This window comes from Vombatus ursinus, unplaced genomic scaffold (assembly GCF_900497805.2).
Source record: "Vombatus ursinus unplaced genomic scaffold, bare-nosed wombat genome assembly UNPS02014768.1, whole genome shotgun sequence".
Lineage (NCBI taxonomy): Eukaryota > Metazoa > Chordata > Mammalia > Diprotodontia > Vombatidae > Vombatus > Vombatus ursinus.
In genome coordinates this window covers 29025439-29049222 of record NW_020954546.1, presented here as the reverse complement: position 1 = coordinate 29049222, position 23784 = coordinate 29025439, and the positions used below count along the sequence as shown (strand labels likewise).

The 23784-nt window shown below is 40.8% G+C and overlaps 1 protein-coding gene across 3 annotated transcripts in view; it reads right to left on the bottom strand.

Moving 5' to 3' along the window:
* RHOT1 (ras homolog family member T1) overlaps positions 1 to 22632 on the bottom strand; it is a 50151-nt gene extending 27519 nt beyond the window's left edge. For all 3 annotated transcript variants that reach the window (XM_027861989.1, XM_027861987.1, XM_027861988.1), the window contains exons 1-10: positions 22579 to 22632; positions 20803 to 20884; positions 18226 to 18269; positions 17803 to 17856; positions 16877 to 16929; positions 7614 to 7722; positions 7229 to 7330; positions 2411 to 2509; positions 1600 to 1708; positions 352 to 472 (exon numbers count right to left, since the gene is read on the bottom strand). In XM_027861989.1, the coding sequence (XP_027717790.1) occupies positions 352 to 472; positions 1600 to 1708; positions 2411 to 2509; positions 7229 to 7330; positions 7614 to 7722; positions 16877 to 16929; positions 17803 to 17856; positions 18226 to 18269; positions 20803 to 20884; positions 22579 to 22611 (806 nt within the window). In that variant the 5' untranslated portion in view covers positions 22612 to 22632. The remainder of the gene's footprint in view (positions 1 to 351; positions 473 to 1599; positions 1709 to 2410; positions 2510 to 7228; positions 7331 to 7613; positions 7723 to 16876; positions 16930 to 17802; positions 17857 to 18225; positions 18270 to 20802; positions 20885 to 22578) is intronic.
* Between the last annotated feature and the right edge of the window lie 1152 nt (positions 22633 to 23784).

Genomic DNA, 23784 nt, shown 5'->3' with positions numbered 1-23784 from the left:
TAAGAACATCCATGTAGTACTCAGACTATCTACCTACTGACCGTCTTTCCTGATCAGTGACTTCATTCCTCCACCCTCACTCCTAGCCCACCCTTGCCTTCCTGCCCACACCCTTCCTTCTATGGTCATCTGCATGTCCTTGAGGATATTTTTATGCCATTGTGTTAGCCGTGGCAATCCATGAAGAACAAGAAATTTAAGCCAAGTGTTTAGCTGCTGAGTTTGTTAGCAGATAGAAAATGAAACAATTTCATGATGGGCTCTGCAGGTAACAGTTGACAATTATGCTTAAAGGAAGTTTTAAAAAAATCTTTGAAGAATGAATTAAAGCAGGAATCTAGAGATACATACAAAGGGAATAAATATTCAGGTGTAAGCTCCAGATCATCATCGTAACCAAATCTACGAAGCACTGTCCAAGTAGTTTCATGTCTCCCTCTCTGGATAAAAAGTGTATGTAGAAAAAGGAAACCTGAAATAAAGCAAATTGGTATGTAAACCTTCTGGGTAAAAGGTTTCCAAATGTCATTATATGCCATTGTTACTAAATGATTACCTAACTGTGGTGCTGTGCTATCTAGTGAAACAAGACTGGTTCAAAACGTGGCCAACTTTCCTCGAGAATCAACCATTTAAGACTCTTAGACAGATGAGACAGAAGCAGCCAAATGGAAGGCTGGATAAAAAAGAGCTAATCATCCAATAGCCATGCCTATAACCAAATAAGACTTTTCAAAAACAAAATTATTTTCCAAACTGTACTTGTAGTCCAAATAAAGTTCAGGCTGGAGTTTTAAAAGGCACCTGATTTTAGAATATTTACTTCATGCATATACTCTATTCTAAAAGGGAAAACAATGGATGAAAAGACCCAAAACTGAATCAGAGAGGACAAATCTAAACTGAATTCCAGAATCCATGACATTCACAAGAGTGATAGGAAAGGGGAAGAAAATGGTTTCATGCATCTTTTTCTCTCATCTTTCTATAATGGAAAATTCTGGGTTTCACTTTTAGGTGCCTCATTTTTACTGCATCTCTCTAATGTATGCTGCTCTGAAATATGGGGAACATTCTGTACTTGGTAAATATGACTAGCAATCACAAAGTCTTCACTAAAAATAATTTCCATTTAAGACCGCTTCTGAAGGAAGCTCTTGGAACAAGACCACATTGGTCTTTCTTTGGTCTTTCTCAGGTGGATCTGAGCAGCCCTGAGAAGCTGTGCCATGATCAGACAACTACCTGACACAACATATGAACATTGGGGGTGGATGTGACATGTAAATATCTGCACCAAAGGGGACTGCACCGAACAGATTTTGTCAGTGCTTCTGCCATGAGGCTAGCTGTTATCAGATGGCCTAATCTTTCCTAGTGTTACCTGGCAGACTTCTAATCCTTCTCACCAAGACACCACTCCTTACACCCACCCAACAGGCTTGGCTTTGTAGGAACTTTGGCTGCCAGAAACAGATTTCAAATGTTTTAATAAATACTGACATCACTAAGAGTTACAAAAGGAATGCTACAGGGATCTTTTGCTTCTATCAAATTTAGCAAATATTAAGCTCAGGAGAAAAAAAAACACCCACCCACCTTTTAGGGTCAGTCCACTGTCAGCCACTCCATCACTTAGATTTTTCCTGACTACGTTCTTAACATCTTCCAGTGCTTGAGGAGCTAATGGAGTGTTAAAACAAATTCTCTAACAAACAACATAAAATAATGAAAAGCAATCAGCATGAAATCAGACAATAACCATTCAATATTAATCTACAAAGCAATCTCAAATCAACACAGAAATGTTACAATCAGAGCAAGCAAACTAAAAAATTAGGGTGGCCCAGTGACCCAGAGGAGCCAGGGATTTTCAGTGACCCAGGACTGTATCATTTCGGCACTCACTCACACCAGCACCAGCTCAGGAAGGCAAATGTTCCAAGCCACAACAGGCACAAAGGCGCCACATGTCTCAAAGAGAAGTGAAGGGAGAGAAGGGGGTTAAGGAAACCAAACAGAAAAGGATCCCTGGCCAAGGTCTCATGAATGCAGCACCCAAGAGGAAAGAAACTCCACCTCGAGCCACCACGGCCTTCTACAAACCCAAGGCTTCTTTGTGTGGCTCTATGTGTGAACCCTGAAGAATCATTCAGAGACCTAGGTTTCACCCCACCTCAATCCCTTCACTGTACACAAGGTCATGACACTTCTCCTCCAACTGAGGCTTAAGTAAAAGGCACCCTATGGGGGAAGGCTGAGATAGTTCTGTGTTAGAGAAGCCTCTCTCCCATGGAACAGAAACTTACACCTGTGGTGTACATCAGTGCAATCAAATGCTAGGAAGTGTTTAATTTACCAAAGAAGAGACAGAGCCCTCTGAGAACTAAACATACAGGCCGCTCTCTACCTGAAAGAAGTTGAGCTCAGCATCATTGAGTGTGCCATCATTGTCCTGGTCAGATATCTTGAAGATCCGTGTCAGAGCTTTTATACAAGCCGGTTTCATCTACAAAGGAAAACAGAAAAATGAGGGTTGTTTTTTACCTGTCAGTTTATGATGGAGGTTTCCCAATTGATTTTCTTTTTTTAAAAAATATTTCTTTAATATTTTATTTTTTCCTCAATTACATGTAAAAACAACTTTTAAAATTCATTTTTTAAAATTTTGAGTTCCAAATTCTCTCCTCCCCTCTCCTGCCCTTTATTGCAAAGGCAAGCCCTTTGATATAGGTTATACATGGGCAGTCATGTAAAACATACTTCTATATTAGTCATCCAAATGATTTTCTTGACTACATGGGTACTCTCTCTGCCATTTCAGATATTCATTTATTTTTCATATTATTACCCCATCAAAGTAAAACATAACACCAAATGAAACCAACAAGTGACAAGTTAATACTCATTAGACATTGGGATGCCACTGATCTTTTTGTCTGAGTCAACATTTGGAAGAGGAGCCTCTTTATTTTTCCCTTCTGGCCCCCACTGTTTAAACTACCCAGGATTCAAGGGCATGAAAGGGAAAATCTCTGGCTTCTCTGGGGAATATGAATTCTCTACACTTCTTACACATTATTTGGGGGCTTTCTTTAATAAGCTTATGAAAAGTCTGACTGTTAGACCTACAGACCAAAGAAAAAGGTTTTATGTAATCATCAGTTCTGATAATAAAAACTCAGTTCTAATGATAAAGCCTGTAGGAAAAAAATATGCCTACTCAAAAGTTGTTGGTAAAACCTTCTTGCCCAAGTGTGAACCACTTCTACGGTCATTGTTAGCTACGCTGAGGTAAGAACTGATTGTTTTTCATGATTCTGTAACATTCTCTAAAAGCTTTAAAAGGCATTTCTGTAATTTTCATGTGCGTAAATCTGAAACAGTGAAAAGGATGAAAAAACGAAGGAGAAGAAGAAAAAAAGGGAAGTGTACCAAACCTGAAGTCAGTGGACCAGAATGCAAATCCTGTCTCTGCTATTTACTATCTATTTGACTCTGAGAAAGTCATTCATCTCCCCAGTACTAGGCACAATTCCTGGCATACGGTTAAGACCTAATAAATGCTGGTTGACTGGTTGTCTAGGCCTCAGTTTCTTCATCTGTAAAATAAGGAGGTTTAACTAGATGATTTCAAAGGTCCCTTTCAGGTCTAAATTTGTTGATACTGAAAAGACACAGAAGAGCTAGTATCATTATGGGATAGAAAGAGAGCTGACGGTGGAATCAATAAGATCTGGGTTCATGTTCTGCCACTCACATTTTTTCTTTCGACCACTCACATTTTTAACTAGCTTTCTGATTGGGAAGAACATCATAAGATTAAGTCACAGATAAACCACCATGTGCTTCAGTGGAAGGAGTTTCCATTCAGGAACTCCTAGGCCAATGAAATCACAGGACCAGCAGTCTTAAAGAAACACCTATAGATTTCTCTTTTATTTATATATCTATATATCTATACAGATATATATATATATATCTAATTAAATTTAGATCCAAGAATAAAATGTATGTATGTATGTATGTATGTATGTATGTATGTATGTACGTAACAAAGAACTTTGAGAAACATTTTTTAGGGAACAGAGTGGGGCGAAGGAAGAGTATGATGAAGGGGTGATCTATTTGGACCCAGGATACAGGATGAGCAAAGTGAAAGAAAGGAATCAGATGGTAGCCTTGGGGGGGTCCCTCTGCTAAGGTGGCTATCCTCAGAGAGAATGTGGGGGAGTTGAGGATGTTTCTAAATGGATCACTTGAGCAAAGTTTTGATCTTGCTAACCTATTAGGTAACTGGAATAAAAAAGAGGCTCCAGAAAGAGGGGAGGAAGAATTCTAAACACAGGATGCCTCTTAAAAAAAATAGTGGTCTCCAGAGGAAAGTTCAATGAACTAGGAAAGGGGATTTGAGAATAAGAAAAGAAAAAAAAACACAAGAAAAGACTCTGTTGATAGAATCTACAACAATTTCCTTTTGTGAGTTGACACTTGGGCACAACAAAACACAAGCACAATCTGTTAAAACAGTGCTTCAAGAATATATAAGACAGATAAGAAATAATAAGACACTGGTTCTATCACAGTAATCTTCACATTCAGAAACAATATGAAGACAAGCATAAGATTGTCTGTCTCGTTGTTCCTTTACAGTCTACGTGATAGCATAAGTCTACGTTCAAAGTGTTCAAGAGTGCTCCTGGCGTTTCTCAAAAATCTCATTTGCTACAATAAGACACACAGCTGTGCCTAAAATCAGTCTTTCATTCTGTGCATGTGGTGTCTTCCCCCATAGTAAAATGCTATTAAAAGATATTGCCAAATATGGAAAAAATAATTAATTACATATTTCTCAGTAAAAGTTAAAAAAAAATCAGTGACTGCTCCCAACCCATTAACTAAATGTGATATGTAAATACTAGCTTCCTCTTTTAATATACTGTAATTGAACCTTCTAAAAATATTGACTTGAAGGCATTTTAGGAATATAGGACTTAGAGAAATCAAGAAACAGAGCTCATAGTCCAAATCATTCATCTTAGAAAAGATGAAACTGTGGTCTCGGAGATGTTGTATCAAGCCCACTGACCACCCTCCTCGGTGCAGCAGAGACAAGACGTAAGTATGTGTCCTCTGACTCCAAATCCAGCTTTCTTTCCAGGATGCAATGACTAATAACTTAAATTAGTCAGATTTTCACTAACTTGAACATTTCTCTCTAGCAAAAAAGTTCACGTTTTAAGTGATAAAAAGGGTTCCATTTGTTATATTTCGCCTAGAAATGCTCATAGATCTGAATTTTCAATTATGAATATAGCCTTTTGGATGACTGTGATGAAATAACTTTTAATCTCCTTTTTAAAAACCTTAAGTTCTGTCTAAAATATCCAGTAAAAGTCTGGACTTTTAAATGGAAGTTTTGTGGGGGAAAAAAAAAAGCAGTCTCTAAATATTTCAGGTTGTTGGAGAGTTAGCTGTAACAGGATGTTTAGGTTACATCTTGCGAGAAGCTCCTGAAAACATCAAAGGCTTTATTTACTACTTTTTTACAAGAGAAGAAGCTACTTAAAAGGGCACAGAGAAGAGTCACTAAAAAGAGACACTGATGGACTAAGGAAGAAAGAATCAACAAAACATAAAATCAATTTTAAGAATAATTAAAAAGAGAGCAAACAGCTGGCAAATAAAAGATCAAAGTAGATATTTCACATCACTATTAATGGAGAAAGAACTCAAAAAGGGCTATCTGTACTATCTCTTCTTTGGGAATCTTTCTTTTCAAAGAAAAAGGACTGGCAAAGAAACTAGAAAGGCAGACTGAGGCCAGCCAAAGAAGTAGATCAGTGTGGTGCATGAGGCAGAGAAAAGTTGCCAATGCTCATCCTTTGTTTGAAGAGGGCCAATGTCACCACGGGGTGATGTCTTCACTCATACATGAACTGGATTCAAGCAGGCAGAATTACGCAGTCATCAGCTTCACTCTCTCCTCCAGAGTCTTTGAAATCCAGTGGCAGAACAAAAGTCAAGACAACTGGCATAGCCTGGGATGCTGTGGCTGACCTTGGCATCTCTGATGTCTGACCAAGCTCTAAAGTCTCCAAAGCATTTGCTTCAGCCGCCTTCATGGGTGCTGAAACAAATTGTTCTTATCTGCCCACTGCCCTGGGGAAGTCTTCACATGCTTGGGGCAGACAGCCCGTTAACTCACTGACAGGTTTGAGGCCCACTGGTTACCCTCAACCAGGTCTAGCCTGTCTGTCAAGACACTTAATTGGGGTGTAGCCTCTTCGCATGCTACAGCTTCTTAGAGCCACAGGTAAGAATCAAGTGACAGGTGGACACCAAAGGTGGATGAGCAGCCCTCACACCAGTCCTCCTAAAAACCCCATATACCCCAAGGCAGAGAAAAGGAAGGAGTCACCAGAAGGGCCAATACAAAAGCTTAAGCTACATTCAATATTTTTACTGTAGTTCTTGGTAATACTGATTAATACTAGGTTGCTTAAGAGTAATATTTTTCATTTTAAATGAAAAACAAAAAAAGAAAATGAACAGAAAAGTCCTTCTAAGTTATCCACACCTAAAGCTTTCTGGCCTGATCACTAGTGTATATATGCCTGGCAACCAAACACCTCCAAAACTCAGTGGATGGACAAGAACCCACACTGCAGGTGTGGTTCTTCTGAGGATCTAACACTTCTTGAGGGTGAAACTAAAAACTGGATCTTGGAAATAATAAAATGTGACAAAGGGACCCTTAAACAGCACACAGGTCTCAGCAACATGATCGAATCTACATTAAACCAAATAAACCAAGCAAATGGTATTTAAAAATCACTTGTGTTTTTAGTTATAAACTATAAGGGAGCATCGAATTCTATTATGTTTTAAACAAGTCAAATCCTACTCAAAATGGATGAAGTCAATTAGTTTACAGCCTGGAAATTCTGTTTCATCAAAATAAGACCACCAACTAAGACTGGTATTTTATTTGTTGTATGATATTTTTATTCTAAAGGTACTTATGCAAAAAATATTTGAACTAGTTTAAGTACTTAAGCTATCTAAGCTTAAGTTTCTGGAAAATTCAGCCATTAAATAAAACTTTAACAGCATTTCAGAACTTTAACTTTTAAATTCCAGAAAAAACTTCTTCAAGACCACAGTAAAAATTACCACCTGTACTTTCCCCCCACTTCCACAAAAAGATATAGAAAAATTAAAGTACCTCTTTTTCTTCTGGACAGTACAGGGGCCCTGTAGGATGTAGAACAGCTTTCTGTGCATAATAAAATAGCTCTGATATGTTCTTCAAGTTTTTTGCTGAACACTAAAAGACAGTTTAAATGTTTATACTTCAATAAATATGATTAATAAGTTAAACCAGTATGTGGTAACAGAAAGCAGTTTCCTTGGAGAAAACATTTATTTTGTAAATATTCAAAGACAAAAATCAGAAAGGTGAAACAGAGCTCAGAACCCAGTGGCAAGGCCCTCACTCTTCCCAAATGACTTTGTTGCCAATCTTTACGTCCAGCCCCACCAAACAGCTGGGCACTACTGAGACCATGCTGACTCAATAGGGCAGCACATATGCATGCACACCTACCTACCTCCACACAGGTCTCTATTTCTGTGTACTGGTTCATGATGGGAAGAATGGTTTCCATACTGCTATATTCCACCAGATCCGATTTGTTCCCAACCAATATCAAAGGCAGCCTAGAACATACAAGACATAGTTAGAGGTAGTATAGAACTTGCTCCTTTTTTAATTCACTTCACAACCTATTCTACCTAGAAAAGATTTCTCCCCAGCTAGGACCTGCCCCTTTAGTCAGGTCAGTATGACGTCCCATCTACCTCCTCCACCCAATACCTTCCCCATCGGTTCCCGCCTCTAATCTTCTCTTTAGTTACAACAGACCATTCTCACTGCTCACTGCCTACGCACATTTTCCCCATCCTTCAAGCTGTCCAGTCCTTGCCTCCCTGCATGGAAGTCTTGCCCAACAAAAATATGGAAGAGAACAGGTCAAAACTGGTCAGAAGGAGTGGGGCCTATGATCTCAGCTAAGACAGGGAAATAGGTCCCATATCACTAGGCTCATGGATACTATAGAGTTTGTAAGTACCATAATTCTAGAAAAGTGCAGCCCAGAGTCTAAGGATTCATAACACCAGTAAGGGGAGCACTAATAAGCAAGGGTGGTTAACCTCTGAAACCAGAGCAAAGGTTGTAACCTGCCTTATTTTATACTGGCTACTGGCTATGCTGGTCCCAAGCCCAGAGATCTTAACTATACCCAGAAAGAGGCCATGCAACTATTCGGCAAACTCAGCCTTTAATACAAGGCCAGAGGGTCCAATATCACCAGGATGTCCTTATATTATTTCACCTCCCAACAAGGGTATCTTGACCCTTGTCTTTACTCCATAATAGATTTTTTACTCACATATTTTGTTGTTACATCACCTAATTCCCCAAGTATGTTTTCCCCTTCCCACAACCAGAGTCATCCCTTATAACAAATCATTTTTAAAAAGAAAAGAAAAAAAAAAGGAGAAATAAATTCAGCGAAACTGATCAACACTTTGAAAAAAATCTGACATTCATATGCAATGTTCCACACCCTGGACCCCCTCATCTCTGCAAAAAAGTGGGGTAAGTAGATGTCTTCTCTTGCTCTTCTTTGGGGTCAAGCTTGCTCTTAAGAATTTCTGAGGGGGCAGCTAGGTGGCACAGTGAACAGAGCACCAGCCCTGAGGTCAGGAAGACCTGAGTTCAAACGTGGCCTAAGACCAAACACTTGACACTTACTAGCTATGTGACCCTGGGCAAGTCACTTAACCCCAACCGCCTCAAAAAAAAAAAAAAAATTTCTCAGCATTGACTTTCAACCCTTTTGTGGTGGCTCTTTCCACTTACGTGTTGTAGTCACTGTGTATATTCTTCCCTTTCCTTAAAGCCTCAGCTTAGCTATGCTAGAAAGCTGGACTTTTCTCAGGTGCCAAACCTACATCTCCACATAAAAGATGTGGAGGTGATTCCCCATCTGCTCTGATTTGTAGAAAATGGTTATTCTACTTGACCTGATGTCATCACTGGAAGAAAAACAGCAGGTCAGCCTGGCTTTGGGAAGCAGGCCATTGTATGGAGCTAAAAAACTAGAGATTATAACAAGAGTTTTGGCAACACAAGGCAGTTGCTGCTGGAAAAGCTCTCTCTTCTTCCTACCAATCCTGCTACAACAGAAGGGCATGGTTTTGACACACACAGGAAGCTACTTGTAATATGTGAAGGAAGTCAATGTTTTGGGAAATATGGGATCTACCCTTGTGAAGATCTTTTGTGATTGCTAAGGGCCCGACTCTGGTAAATCAGGTTTCCAGGGACCATGTCTTTGCCTGTATTCCTTATGGAAAATGGTCTCCAAAGGTTTTCACTAATCAGTCTGTCTGTTCAGGGCTGCTTTAGAAGCAGTCAATACAGGACAGAAGGGTACTGATGTCCACAGAGAGGAAGTCACCAATGTAAAAAATGTCTACATGTTTGCCTAGGAGATGGCAGAGGTAGTGTTATGGAAGCTACATACATACACCTGGACAGACTTCGGGACATAGTGGAGGACAGAGGGGCCTGGTATGCTATGGTTCACGGGGTCACAGAGTTGGGCATGACTGAACAACAACAACAACTTGACTGTCTTGTACCTGTGTAAGCACATTTACATTGAGGGACAGCCATACCTTAGGGCAGGAATTATAGCAGAGGACACAAATTCTCGACAGAGTTGGCCAAGGAAGTCTTGAAGACTTAGCCTGGCTACTTAGCTAGGTAGTTGTTCCGGTAGGGTTTGAGGAGGAAGACAGATCACTGAAGGAATTTTGAGTGTATCAAGCAGCAAGCCTGAAGGCATCACGGGAAATCTTTTTAATAGTGAAAAAGGCTTTCTGGTAGTTAAATTTTAGAGAGGGGCAATCAGTTCAGAAGTGTTCAAACAGCTGGCAAACCTTGTCCACCCCTCCCGCAAAGGAGTAATCCTGCTTGGTAGTGACCATCTTCTTGGCCTCTCAGTCTACCCAGGATTATGCACAGGTGTCCATCCCAAATGAGGATAAAAACCATAACTGCTGTAGAAGGGACTGTCCTAGATCAAAGCAGAAAGCTGGACTTGGAACCAGGAAGACCTGGGTTCAAACGTGACCTCAAACACTTACTAGCTATGTGATCCGTAAGTCCTTTAATCTCTCTGGGCGTTGGTTTTTTCAACTGTAAAAAGGGGGAGCTGGACTCAACCTCCAAGGTCCCTCCCAGCTCTAAATCTATAATCCTGATACTCTCACCTCCTGGGAAACTGCCTGGACAGTTGAGTCACACTTTCAGTTCCAGCATTAGCCAACAGATGACAGCGAGTAGCTAAACAAAGCTTACGAAAGCCTAATAGAGCCAAGAGAAGGTTCCAAAAGGGAGATAATCTGCAAGCCCTAGTAAATAAACAGGGTCTCACAAAGTCTGCCGAAAAAGAAACATCATCTAATTGGAGTTGTAACTCCTGTGAGGCTGTGGTACAGGGTAGGAATGAAGTGCACCATGATGGTTAATAATCTGACCACCAACAGAACAAGTGTGCCTACATGATGGGGGAAGATCAATGATGAATTTTGGAGATAGTTCTTCCAAAGCCTCGGGGGAGATGAGATGGTCCATGGTTACAGCAATCTCTAAGAGTACTTGTTATTAATCAATCAACAAGCATTTCTATGCCAGGCAGGATGTCAAAGGATATTACAGGATGGAGGGCCAAATGATCTGGCACAAAATCTTCAAGATCTTCCACGAACCCAAATTCCCAGTTGTGATACTATCATGGTAGACCTAAATGGCTTAGAGTTTAAGTGACATGAGGGAAACAGACATCCTTTCTTTCACATAAATGGTAGCCCCTGGAAAAGTTAGAAGTTGGCTGTTCCGTCCCTGAAGACCCATCAGCAATAAAACAGAAAATAGGCCCTGTTTTAAGGTTTGTACAAAAAGGTGAACACCAAAAGAATAAGATGCCAGAAGGGGTATGGGTGCTGGGTCCTTAGAGATGGTCTTTTCTGCTCTGAGATATGGCGTTCACCTTGTTATTTTGAATGCTTGACTGGCAGGTCACCATAAAATTAAATCAAGCAAAAACATGAGCCTACCTGACCAGGTAGGGTTTGCAGTGTATCACAGCACAGAGGTATTCCAGGTTTCAAATGGTCCATGACAGGTATTCTGTGCCTAACAGAAGAGGCACAGCATGGTGTAATGGAAAGAACAAGGAACTTGGAATCCTAAGACCTGGGTATAAATTCTGGTTCTAGCACTATCTATGTGACTATCTCTCTCTGAACTTCAGCTTTTTAATTGTAAAACAGGAATAATAATACTAGTACCATCTGCATCACAGGGCTATTTGCTTAACAGAAGTACTTTACAAATCTTAAAATGTTATATAAATGTAAATTTAAGACTATGATTCCTATTAACAGGTGCCTCAAATCTTCAAGGGCACTCCTAATAGTAGCACTAACAATAGCTGACATTTATACAACACTTTAAGGTTCTTATCTCACGGCGGTTCCTTCTCCATGGCAGTCAAGGGTATAAGTGGTCAAATGAGAGAACTCCTGGGCAGGATGGATGTGTTTTAAAGCAGGATAGTGTTGAGGGCTGGACTGGAGGCACGTACCTCCAAGATAACTGAGTACAATGGTCAGAGTGAACCAAGAGAGAAGTGAATGCCACCTGGAGTTGGATGAAGACAGTTCAAATGGCTAGAGTCTACTGCAAATAGACAACTTTCTTCAATAAATAAGGATACCTCAATTACGGGGAAAATTGCTCATAAAGCACCAGCAGGAGTTGTCAAAGCAACCTGCATAATTTCACTTTTGTTCTTGCCAGTTTCTACCTCCAATACTACCTAGCATACTCCCAAGCACATTGTTAACAATGCTTTAAAAAGATGTCTAGTAACAGTATAACTAAAAACTATACAAGTGTGAGACAAAATAAAAAATACTCTATTTTCAAAATGTCTACCTTTGGTCTAAAAAATTATTTTCCACTTTTCTTCCTAATCACGGAGACTACTGCAGGGACTGAAAAGCCAAAGGTTACAGGAGCAGGCACCTTATTGCAACAGAGTGAGGACCACGTCAAACTGTGAGAGCCCCCCCCACCCCGGCTTTTTTAAAATAGACAAATTGAAATCCTTCAGGAACATGGTAGAGAGAATTCTTACTCAGATATGGCTAGACCAGATGGCCTTCAAACTCTGAGATTCTGGGATTCTCTTGTGGAGGAAGCAAACAGCTTTTACAGCTTTTCCTACAGACAAGCCCCGGGTCCTTTTATTCTAGCACTGATGAACAGACAGACAGACTGACACCAACACACACACCCACACCCCCACACACACACACACACCCACGTACTCCAAGCTGAAGGCCAATATGGCAGTCACACAAGCCATGTAGTAGAAAACACACAAGCTTCCTTTCTTCTAATATATCCTGTAAGTTTCTGCACTTAGGCAGTGGGATGTATATTTCTAAACGAAAGGGCACACTGGAGAGAACATCAAGAGAAGACAGGCTATAGGGGGTCCCCTCAGCAAGTGATTGCTAGTATAGGGGAAAAGGAAAGTCACCAAAGAAAATAAGTTGCTGACAGGGATTCTAGGATCCTATGAAAACGACAGTGGAGATAAGGAATGTAAAGCCAGGAAATTTTTAGGAAAATGTAAGCTGGAAGCTGACTGACTTCAGAGTGGGGCTAGTTTATGGTGCCCAGAGGTTATACAAGCTAGAAGAAGGATCATCTCGGGGCTGGCAAGCCTAGGGATAAGGAGCAGGGCAGGGGGAGGGTGTCTCCGCTGCCTTTCTCTTCAGTGTCAAAGAGGAAGGTCTCAGGATTTCCTTAGCCCTCATAAAAATGAGCAACTCAATCATGATCAGGGTGTATATATATGGATATGTGTATGTATGTACATATATTCATTCTCTCTTTCCCCCCTTCCCTCTTTCTTTCTCTCTCTCTCCTCTTCCCCTCTCCCCCAACCCCTTTCATCACAGGGAAGGTAAAATAAGACATATCGGGGGCCTAGAGCTATATGAGGCAAGATTCCAATGTCCTGCCTGACTAAAGGAAAAACAAAGGGCTTAGTAGATGTTCTCACTTAGTCTCCAAATGGTGTTTCCAAGATCCCTCTACTTCCATTTACTCTATTAGTCCTCCCACTGCATCCAGATTAGAGATGCCTCCAAGGGAACTGATCTTTACAGGTATGCTCCAGTCACCACCCAAGGTCAATGTACATACAGCTGACAACAAACGCTTGTAACTTCAGTGACAGAGCTGTTTAGATAAAGTCATTTTTCATGGCTTAGCTGAGTCCCTTGCACAAAAGCTTAGTCCCTTCAACCTACTTGGCACTGGTGCTACAGAAGAACTCCAAGTGCCCTGGGGCTACAGAATGCTTCCTTCAACACAGGATCTGCAGACTTCCCTGTGTGGGCAGATCATGCCTCCCTCTCAAAGGTGCAAGAGAGAAAGTTCACTTAATCTGGAGGAATCCTATTCAAAGCAGCTCTGTACAAAGGTTTAGGATAAGGCCCATTCAACTTTTTGGATGGTTAGGGAAGTTGGCAGGTTGGGAAAAGCAAGAAGACATTACACAATGACTCTACTGAAATGGTCCAAACCTTTTCAGTAAGGGAACAGCCAAGGAAACAAGCCTGAGGTCTGGAGCATAGAAGCAAGTAGCTGGCATGCCAGTGGAACACACATCTGACCCCTCAGAGTAATACATTCTCATAAAGGTGCACACTAGTTAAGCAGGCTCATGGTGTCCTGGTCAGGACCTACAGAAAGGGTTCTAGTATACTTCATAATAAGATGCAGGCAGCAATGAGAGTGCTGACCAGAAGAATACAGAATCAGGAGTCTGTCTAGCTAAGCAGCACAGGATTAGCAGGAACCAAAATCTTTAGGAAACAAAGGGTCAAACTGGAGGAAGTCATCTCAACCAGGAAGAAGCGAGCAGACAGTTACCGCTGGTCCAGCTAGGATCCAGCCCGGAAGTCAGTGAGGGAATAGGGGTTGGCCTCTGGTTCCAGGGTACAGGACATCCTCTCTGCTTTGTTTTATGTGCTTCCCTGGACCTCCAGGGAAGAATTGCAGCCATAAACAGGTCACAACTGCTGTTAAATGCTGCTTCTAACTGGAGAAAAGAGAAGGTGCTACAATAACCAGAAGTCCTTATGAGTGCCCACATCCTTTCCCTTGGCTCCCAGGGGACTTATTACCATTTTATTATAAATTGTCTTAGTGATTCTACTCACCATGCCTGTAATATTCCAAAATAAGACATTCCTCCCTGGCTCCCTTATAGGAGCCATCTCCTTCTTTCAGAACCTAAGCTATGGAAGGACAGGGATTGTTTATACTTTTGTCTTTTGATACCCAGCACAATGCCTGGAACAAAGGAGTCATTTAATACATGCTTTTTCAGTCATTCATTCACTTAATCAGTTTAATCAATCGATAAGCATTTACTAAACCAGTAGTTCTTAACCTAGCATCCAAGTAACCCCAAGGGAATCTGCAAATATTGGGTTTTTTTTTGGGGGGGGAGTTTGAACTTGGATAAGAAAAATATTTTGATAACTGCATTTCAATATAATCGGTTTTCTTTGTAATCTCTTGTACTTTATTTTGTGCACACAGATAACTTTATTCCAAGAAGGGGTCCACAGGCTTTACTAGACTGCCCAAGGGTACGTGAAGAACACTAGTATTTCACTCCTACTATGTGCCAAGCACTGTGCTAAGTACTATGAATACAAAAACCTAGTTTTCTAGGTTTCTCAAGCAGTTTACATTCTAATGGGGAAGATAACACCTGCATATATACGTAAGTTCACACATAATATATACAAGATGATTACAAGGTAATTTTGGAAGGGGTATACTAGAAGATGGGAAGACTGGGAAACACTTCACATTGAAGGTATTATTTGAGCTGTGGGCTTAAAAAACCAGTAACAGAGGAGCTACTAGGTGGCACAGTGGAAAGAGCACCAGCCTTGGAGTCAGAAGGACCTGAGTTCAAATCTGGCCTCAGACACTTGACACTTACTAGCTATGTGACCCTGGGCAAGTCACTTAACCCCAAATGCCTCACCAAAAAGCAAAAAAACAAAAATCAAAAAACCAACAACCAATAACAGAGATTCCAAGAAGCACAGTTCAGAAGGGAGTGCCTTCTAAACATGGGGAACAGCCAGCACAAGACAGAGAGATGGGAGATGAAGTCTCCTTCACGAAGAACAGTTAGTAAGCCACTGTCGCTGGACCACGGAGTGCAAAGAGGGGAATTAATGTAAAAGAAGACTGGAAAGGATGGAAGCGGCCATATTGTGCAGAGATTTAAAGCCCAAGCAGAGTGTGTATTTGATTCTAAGAGGTAATAAGAAGCCACAGGAGTAGGATCCTGGGATTAGACCTGGACTTTAGGAAAATCACTGGAGCTGCTGTGGAGAGAATGCTTTGGAGTAGAGAGAGGCTTGAGATAGGAAATCAACACAGGATACTATTACAAGACTCTAGATGGAAGGTGATAAGGATCTGAATGAGGCCAACAGCTGTGTGAGTAAAGAGAAGCTGAGGAGATACAAAAGATGTGGAATAGAAATAGGAATAACAAGGCTTGGTAACTACTTGGATATGCGAATTATCCAACAGGCAGTTAATAACGATGGAATGGAGTTCAGAAGAGAAATGTGGGTTAGATATGTAGATCTAGAAGTCATTAGCATAGGGACAGCAACTGAACCTATGCTCACCTAAAGAACATCAAAAGAGAACACAGAATGAAAGGAGGGCCCAGGACAGAGTTTGGGGTATACACACAATTAGTGGGAATAACATAGATGATGTCTCTTTGTCTCAAGTTCCAATGCTTTGCCCATCCAACTATAGCACAAGCTCCCTGTGGAGCTATCCTTCTAATTTTTACAGCCATAATAATCAACCCACAAATCAAATATGTAATGAGCACTTGCTACATGCTAGGTGCGTGAAAGGAACTCCACAAATGCTTGCTGAATGATTTACGTGAGCATCAATCCTTGAAAAGATTTAAAAGGTTCAGAAAGTACTATTTTGGCCCATCAAAATAGCCCTGCCATGAAAAGTTATTTTACTGAGTCAATTTTAGGCTAAAACTCAAGATATTTTCACCTAGGGGGGTGATTTCACTGGTGTAGGGACTTCTTCTGTCAATGCTAATCAATGTAGCTGCCAGGGGCCTTCATGGAGAGGTTAAGTGACTTGTCTGTGACTGCACAGCTGGTGTGTACCAGACACAGAACTCGCACTTGGGTCTCCCTCAGCCACCTACAAGCCCTTTTGTCTCTATGAATGCACAATTAGCATCCTGCTTTGGGCAAAAAACTGGGTACAAGTCTTCCTATTCCTTTATCCCCCCGACCCCACAACAAAGACAGGCTGACTCCCACACAAAATCTTTCATGACCAGAAGTCCTTATTCAGGGACATTTGGTGACTGTGCAGCAGAGCGCTCTTTGTCCACAGCACAGACACACGCACACACGCACACACATACACACACACACACACACACACATGGTCACACAGTACTCGTGCTGAGGCCACTGTGTCTGCACTGACCACAACAGCCAGGAGGGCTCGTGGCATGAGCCGCATGGAAGAGGCCCCATGCTGGGCTGGGACATGACTCTGCCACAGATTTCTGTATACAAGGGCACTAATCACTAGCAGTCAATCTCTCCTGCCTGCTTTCCTTTCGATAATTACCTGCTGTCTTTGTCTGTTCGTTCATTGATAAGAGGAATCCACCGGCTTGTTACCTAAAACAGAAGTTTAAATTATTCAGGATAACGAAATACGATGGAGATGATTATGATGACCAGAATTAGTACTGCTATCCTGCTCAAAGGTTTGAAGAGCACTTTCCATATATGATGGTATAAGCACCTGAATACAGAAGAAGGGGGGCATCTCTGCAGCTCCATAAATGCCATTTCAATAAAGATAAATGATGTACAATAATAACAGCTAACATTTACATAGGGCTTTAAAGTTTGCAAAGTACTCGATATCTATCATTTCATTTAATATTACTTAATTTTCACAACAATCTTTGTAATGTAGATGCTTTAATTAATCTCATTTTACAGATAAGAAAACTAAGGCAAAGAGAGGTTAAGTAACTTGCTCAGGGTCACATAATTGTATCTGAGACAGGATTCAAACTCAGACTTTCCTGATCCCAAGTCCAAGACCTTTTCTCACTGTGACACCAATATTCTTTGTCTAAATTATGGGGTGGAAGAGCACACAGCAGGAGAGGTGGTAGCAACATCTGAACCCTTATTGGGGCCATTAGTGGTGAAATGTACACTAGCCAAGTAAGAGTGTGGTAGAAACATTAAAATAAACAATTAGTTCCATGGACTCTAAACCCCTGAAAATGTGATTCCTGTCTAGAAATATATTAAACAATGCAGTGCAATCTGCCAGTAATAATACACATACTAAAGCATCCTAGCTCCCATCCCTCAACTTTCCTTTATTCTAGTCAAAGGATTCATGGAATAGAAGGGGCAAATTCCATCAATGAGGTCTCTAACATTGTAATTTAGGGTTTGTGAATGAAAGTACTACTTAAATCAAATCCAGGCCACAGCACGGTGTCCACGAAAAACTTCACACACACATACCTTATCAATGGAATGCTTGTTGTTAACAGCATAGACTATGCAGATAACATTTGCCTAGGAGAAAAATGAATACATTAGTAATCTCCTTTAAATTAAAACAAAAATGTAAACAGCAATAGCTCTATACCCTAATGTAATGGGGCTAAGGAAGAGAAGAATAAAAATCCAGCTTCAAAAAGAGGTAGAAACCTTAGGTGCATACTGATCTGAGGGTATGATGAAGTTCTTAAAGGCTCAGTTAAATAGATTTCTAATTATCCCATATTAAAGCCAGCTATCACAATGGAGTACTGAGGGGAAAAGCTGGGGAACAGAAGACCAAGGTGAGGAAGACAGGACCACTGACCCAAGTCATTACTTGCCCTCCCCACAAACACACACGCAGATTCCAACACAACTGTGTCTCACTGCACCCCGACCTACCTGGGAGATCTCATGATGAAGCTGTTCATCACTTTGTTCTGCTTCTACAAGTGACAGAGATGTTAACTTCCATGGAAAAAAATGACTGGCGAATAATTTATTCTTTTTCATTAGCACTACCGAGCGCACCAAACTGCACGATCCCAGTTCAGGGGTGGGGAACCTGCAGCCTCAAGGCCACATGTGTGTGGCCGTGTAGGTCCTTGGGTGCGGCCTTTTGACCACGTCCAAGTTTTATAAAACAAATCATTTTATTAAGGGGGTCTGTTTTGTGAAGTTTGGATTCAAAGGGCCACACCTGAAGACCTAGAGGGCCATGGGTGGCCTTGAGGCCACAGGTTCCCCACCCCTGTCCTAGTTCATTATTACATGGGATTAGGTTAGGAAATGAACAGGACAAGGAAGGCCAGGGGAAGCCAGGGCAGTGAATTCGCTCAGACAGATGGGTTAGCAAATATTATTAAACAGAGGGATAATGTGTCAAGTTCAAGGGAGGCAGCAAAGGTAGGAAGGGGCAAGTAGATACGATAGCTTTAAATAAACAAGTGTCCAAAGTACAAGAAATAATTAAGGAAAGCAAGAGCAGGTAGATACTATGGGGCTAAATGAGCATGAAATCCAGAGTCCAGAAAAGACAGGCCACAGAAGTCAGGAAGCCAAGGTAAGAAACAAGCAGTCTGGAGCCAGATGGTGGACTCGTCAGGAGGCAAGGTCAAAGAACTTGAACAACAAAAGGTCAGGATCTAAAACATGAGTCTAAACCACAGGCACAGGGAACCAGAAGTAAGAATGGAGCCCCATAGTGACCCAAAGGTTCCAAGCAACAAGGTGTCCCCTCCCACGTCCTCCCTGGGGTCACAACTGGTGTCCAAAACCACTTGTTGGAGATGCTTCCCAGAGGCTGCAATCTACAACCTCTGAAGTCCATCCCAACTCTGGATTCTAGGAGTGTAGGCAGATGGAGCCTGCACGTGGCAGTAAATAAGTAAACCTACATTCTTCATACTTGGATATGGGACGGTCATAGGTCAAACTATTGTCCCACCAGACAGTAAAAAGAATAAGAAAAAGCCACTGGGCTACAAAAGAGTATTTCCTCTGCCCAATACCAGTACTACAAAAGGGCTCCACCGCATTTTAAATATTCTACTCAACACTATTATTAGAAAGTTCCCTTTTTCCCCCTAATCTGGACCTTTGATTTCATCAGTGTGGTAGATTCGTGGTCCAGAAACTCCCTCCACTGATGCAGATTGGCCATTCACCTACACCTTAGTATTAGTGAGGTGCTCGAGACGCAGAAAGAATAAGTGACTTGACCATGGTCACCCAGGTAGCAGGTCTTCAACTCAGAGCTTCTCAGCTCCCCAGGGCAGCCCTCTATCCAAGACACCCTGCCTCTTAAATTTTACATACTGAGTTAATCCTATGTTGAACTTTCGATTAGTGCCACAGACCACTAGAAGAGCTACAAGATCCTTAGAGTGACAAGAGACCTTAGAGACCACAGGCCTGTCCTTTCATTTCATATCCTTTCCAGAAGACCAGAGAGGGAACAAATATAACTCTAAGATTCCAAATACTAAGATAATGGATTTTAGAGTTGGAATGGACCTTTGGATTTATCTAGTCCAAACCTTTCATATTAAAGAGAAAGAAACCCAAGCCCAGGTGGATTAACTTGCCCAAGATCATACAGAGAGTAGGAAGTAGACCCAAGATTTAAACCCAGCTATCCTACTCCAAATCCAGTTGTTCATTCCTCATAAACATAATGAAGTCAAAATAACTTTAATTAACTTTATCTTTAGGATAGTGGCTGCAAGACTGGTCACACAGAAAAACTGATCACATCAACCACCTCGTCGGGACTGTTAAAGGCCACCCGATTTCAATGTTCTAGGGAATATTTTCCTCTACTGTCAATCCACTCAAATCCTTACCATTCCTCTACTGGAAGGGAAAAAAAAAAAAAAAAAAGAGTTCCAGAGACACAAAACTGCCACATAAAATAAAGACGTTAATAAGACTTTAGGTAAATGAATTTAAGAAGTTTTAACCATGGTATTGGTATTCCTAATGCAGTCATAGGAATAGTTTTTAAGCATGGAAATCAGCACAAAGGCAAATGGCAAAATGACTAAAAGGGAGCAGTGATATACACAAAATTTCAAAATTTCAGGTAAAAATGCAAATATGTGATTTTAAGTTGGTGCAAATGATACAATATCAATTGGGAAGCAGGTTAACAAAGTAATGAATTTTGAATCAAGGCTCAAATTTGGTCCTTTTCCTAATCAGTGGCAATTCATCACATACAATACCAGAAAGTGTGACAAACTTTGGACTTTATTTTGTAAACACTCTAAATCTACTCAGGCAAAGTCTTAATCTGAATTTCACCTCAGCACTTACTTATTGTCCTTCAAGCTGACAAATGGAGGAGATCAAAGGAGCATCTGTTTCTAAAAGGCAGGGAGCCTGCACAGGGCCTACAATAGCACCCCCTTAATTAGTTGCTCAGTTAGTAGTATACAGAAGAAAACCACAAAGTTTTACTGACAGCACATCCATTACCTGAGTAATCGACTATGTGTGTTGGAACTCTCTCAGGTGTAACATCAGCTGGAATGGTGATCTCTTCTGCCCGTGGAGGGACCTTAGTTTGCAAACAAACATTGAAAAAAGAAAACATTCAGAGAAAAATAATCAAAGCCTATTCATAAATGCTGGCATCTGTTAGCCTGTTTCACAGGTATTCCAACAGGCAACATCACAAATGTATTTTCAAAGAACCAGTGACTCACCGAATGAGAGCTGGAAGGGACCCCAGTCCCGGAGCCATCAATGCCACGCCCCTCTTTTTACACAAGTAAGAGACCTGCCCAGGGTCAATTCTTATCTCCAGGTTTCACCAGAGATGCAAATCTACCTAAGATGCACTTATCAAAATGTGTTTTTTATAAAGATTACATTTTTATTTATGATATGTATATATAATAAGAATACTTCTTATGATGCTATTTGTGAACATGGCCTAATATGAGAACAGTAAAGATTCAGCATTTTCAAAGCTCTTCATCTTATTATACATACAAAGGGTTGGGTGATGTGAGGAATCCCCAAAATGAACTGCAGATAGGCCTACATACTCTCAAACCACATTATCTGCACAAAGATTCAGTATGTTTGTGTACTCAAGAGTAAGTCCATCAATTCAGCTTAAAAAATATGTAAACCTTTGATTTTTTACTTTCCAATGATAAAGGCCCTCATATATCACTTTTAATGACTAAGCCCCAAATGTGAACACAGTCTCGCTAGGTTAAATTACCTCAAAAGACGTTCACATACTAGATATGACTATCAGTGTGACTGCTTCTGAGAGAAACATGAAAATGTGGCTCATGACTCAGCAGTCACACCTCATATGACTTTTGGTATTACAAAAAGCAACAAAGTAAAACTCAGACTTTAAAATAAAGTGCACATGTTACAGCAGGTGTAACAGGGGCTGAGGCTGAAATTCGGGGTGACTTCTAGGGGGCTTGTAGGGGAACCAAAGAGAGACTGCAGAACCACCCTCCCAGCCAGCTTCCCCTACTTCCCCAAACCACACAAGGTTTTGGCTAGAGGTACTAGGGACAAGAGACTAAATTTAAACAACTCCACATTATTGCCCTCTTCACATGACGTAGAGGCAACACTGGATTTTCAAAAGAAACACTCAGGTCCACCAATGAGTTGTATTGTGTGTCTATCATGAAAGGACCAACACAAAGTTGGGTGAGGCACACCACCAATCAACTGGCTATCAAATGATGAAATTTTAGACCACAGCAATTCATGAAGGCCATCTACTAAGATGTGGAGAGGTTGAGATCTATGTCAATAAAAGGAGTATCCATAATGATTAAGTCATAGACTTTCTAGAAAAAAAATACACAAATCATTATTAACACCATTACCTCCTACATTTGTTTTGATACTTAAAATCTTCTAACATTTCTATAGACATTATTTTATCTGATCCTTACAATAACCCACGAGATAGGCAAGACAGGTATTAATACCCTCATTTGACAAATAGAAAAAATGAAGCTTAGAGGATGTTAAGTGGTCTACTCAAAACCTTACAGCCAGTAACAAGGGGTATACTAAAAGTTATAATACTTCAAATATGATAATCTATGGGTTAACATCACCCTTAAAAAATTATACAGCTCAAAATAAACCCAAGCCAAAAAAAAAATTCAATATATTCATTTCATTTTATCTCAACTTGGACAAAACCTGAGCAATGTTTAATCTCTGTGGAAATATGATATTAAAGGAAAAATCAGGATGGTTTACCTCTTCTGGGAATTCTTCACTAACCAGAGACATGATCAGTGATGTCTTCCCAACTCTGGCTGTGAAAAGAAAAAAATCCTTATGTGAATAGAGCATTTAAGTGCTACATGGAAATAACACTTTGAGAGAGAGAGAGAGAGGGAGGAGAGAAAGAGAGAGAGAGGTCTATTAATTCTACAGAATTCTATAGAACTCACCCCAAGAGTCTGGAAATTCTTCTATTTACCACAACCTCCCCTCCTTCTACCTCTCCTCTTCCCTTATTCCCCTCATGCCTGTTCTTTATCCTCTTCATGATCTATGGTCCTTTAATTTCTCCTTATCCTTCCAGTCTGTATTTACCTTGCTCTGATTTCACTTCCCTTCCTACCTCATCTTGACTCAATATGTCAGTCATACCAATAATGCTATTCCTTTCACCCCTTGCTGCCTTGACTCTGCTGGCCTTTCTAGATTGTGCAGAGCAAAGCTGTTCCATCGAGGCAAAGAGACCATCTACTTTCTCTGCTCCAACTCTAGAGCCACTAAACATTTTGGTAGGAAACAAATCATACTGAACGGGTCCACAAACTTACTGATATAAACAGGGTCTTCTAACATACGACCATGCTAATATTTCTTAATTATATTACATTACCTGAAAATGCTCTTCCAAATCTCCTCAAACTCAAACTCTCCTTCTGCTCCCCTCATCCTTGGCAGATAGACAGTCCTGCCCCATACAATCTCAAGTCTCTGCCCCATTCCCCTAGTGCTCTCAATGTCCTCATCTGGCCTTAGGTCTTTCTCTTCATTCACCCTCCTTCTTACCATCAGTCCTTCTGTCTATACCCCTGTCATCTTATCACCTCTGGTTTGAGTTCAAATACTAGCTCCGCCTCTTTGACAAGACACTTCATATCTGAGGCCTCAGTTTCCTTCTGTGTAAAATGAGGGGTTGAACTAGACGATTTCTAAGGTAACCAGTCTCCTTGCTTTAAGTCTCTTCCCATTCCAATCCATCTTCTACTCAGCCATCAAAGTGATTTTCCTGAAGTGCAGGCCTAACCACATCAGCCCCTAAACAATAAACTCCAGTGACTCCCTATTTTCTCCAGAATCAAATAGAAAATCCTCTGTTTGCCACTTACAGCCCTTCCCTACCTACCTTTCTAGTCTTCTTACACCTATTTCCCACCACAGGTACATACGATCCAGCTACACTGG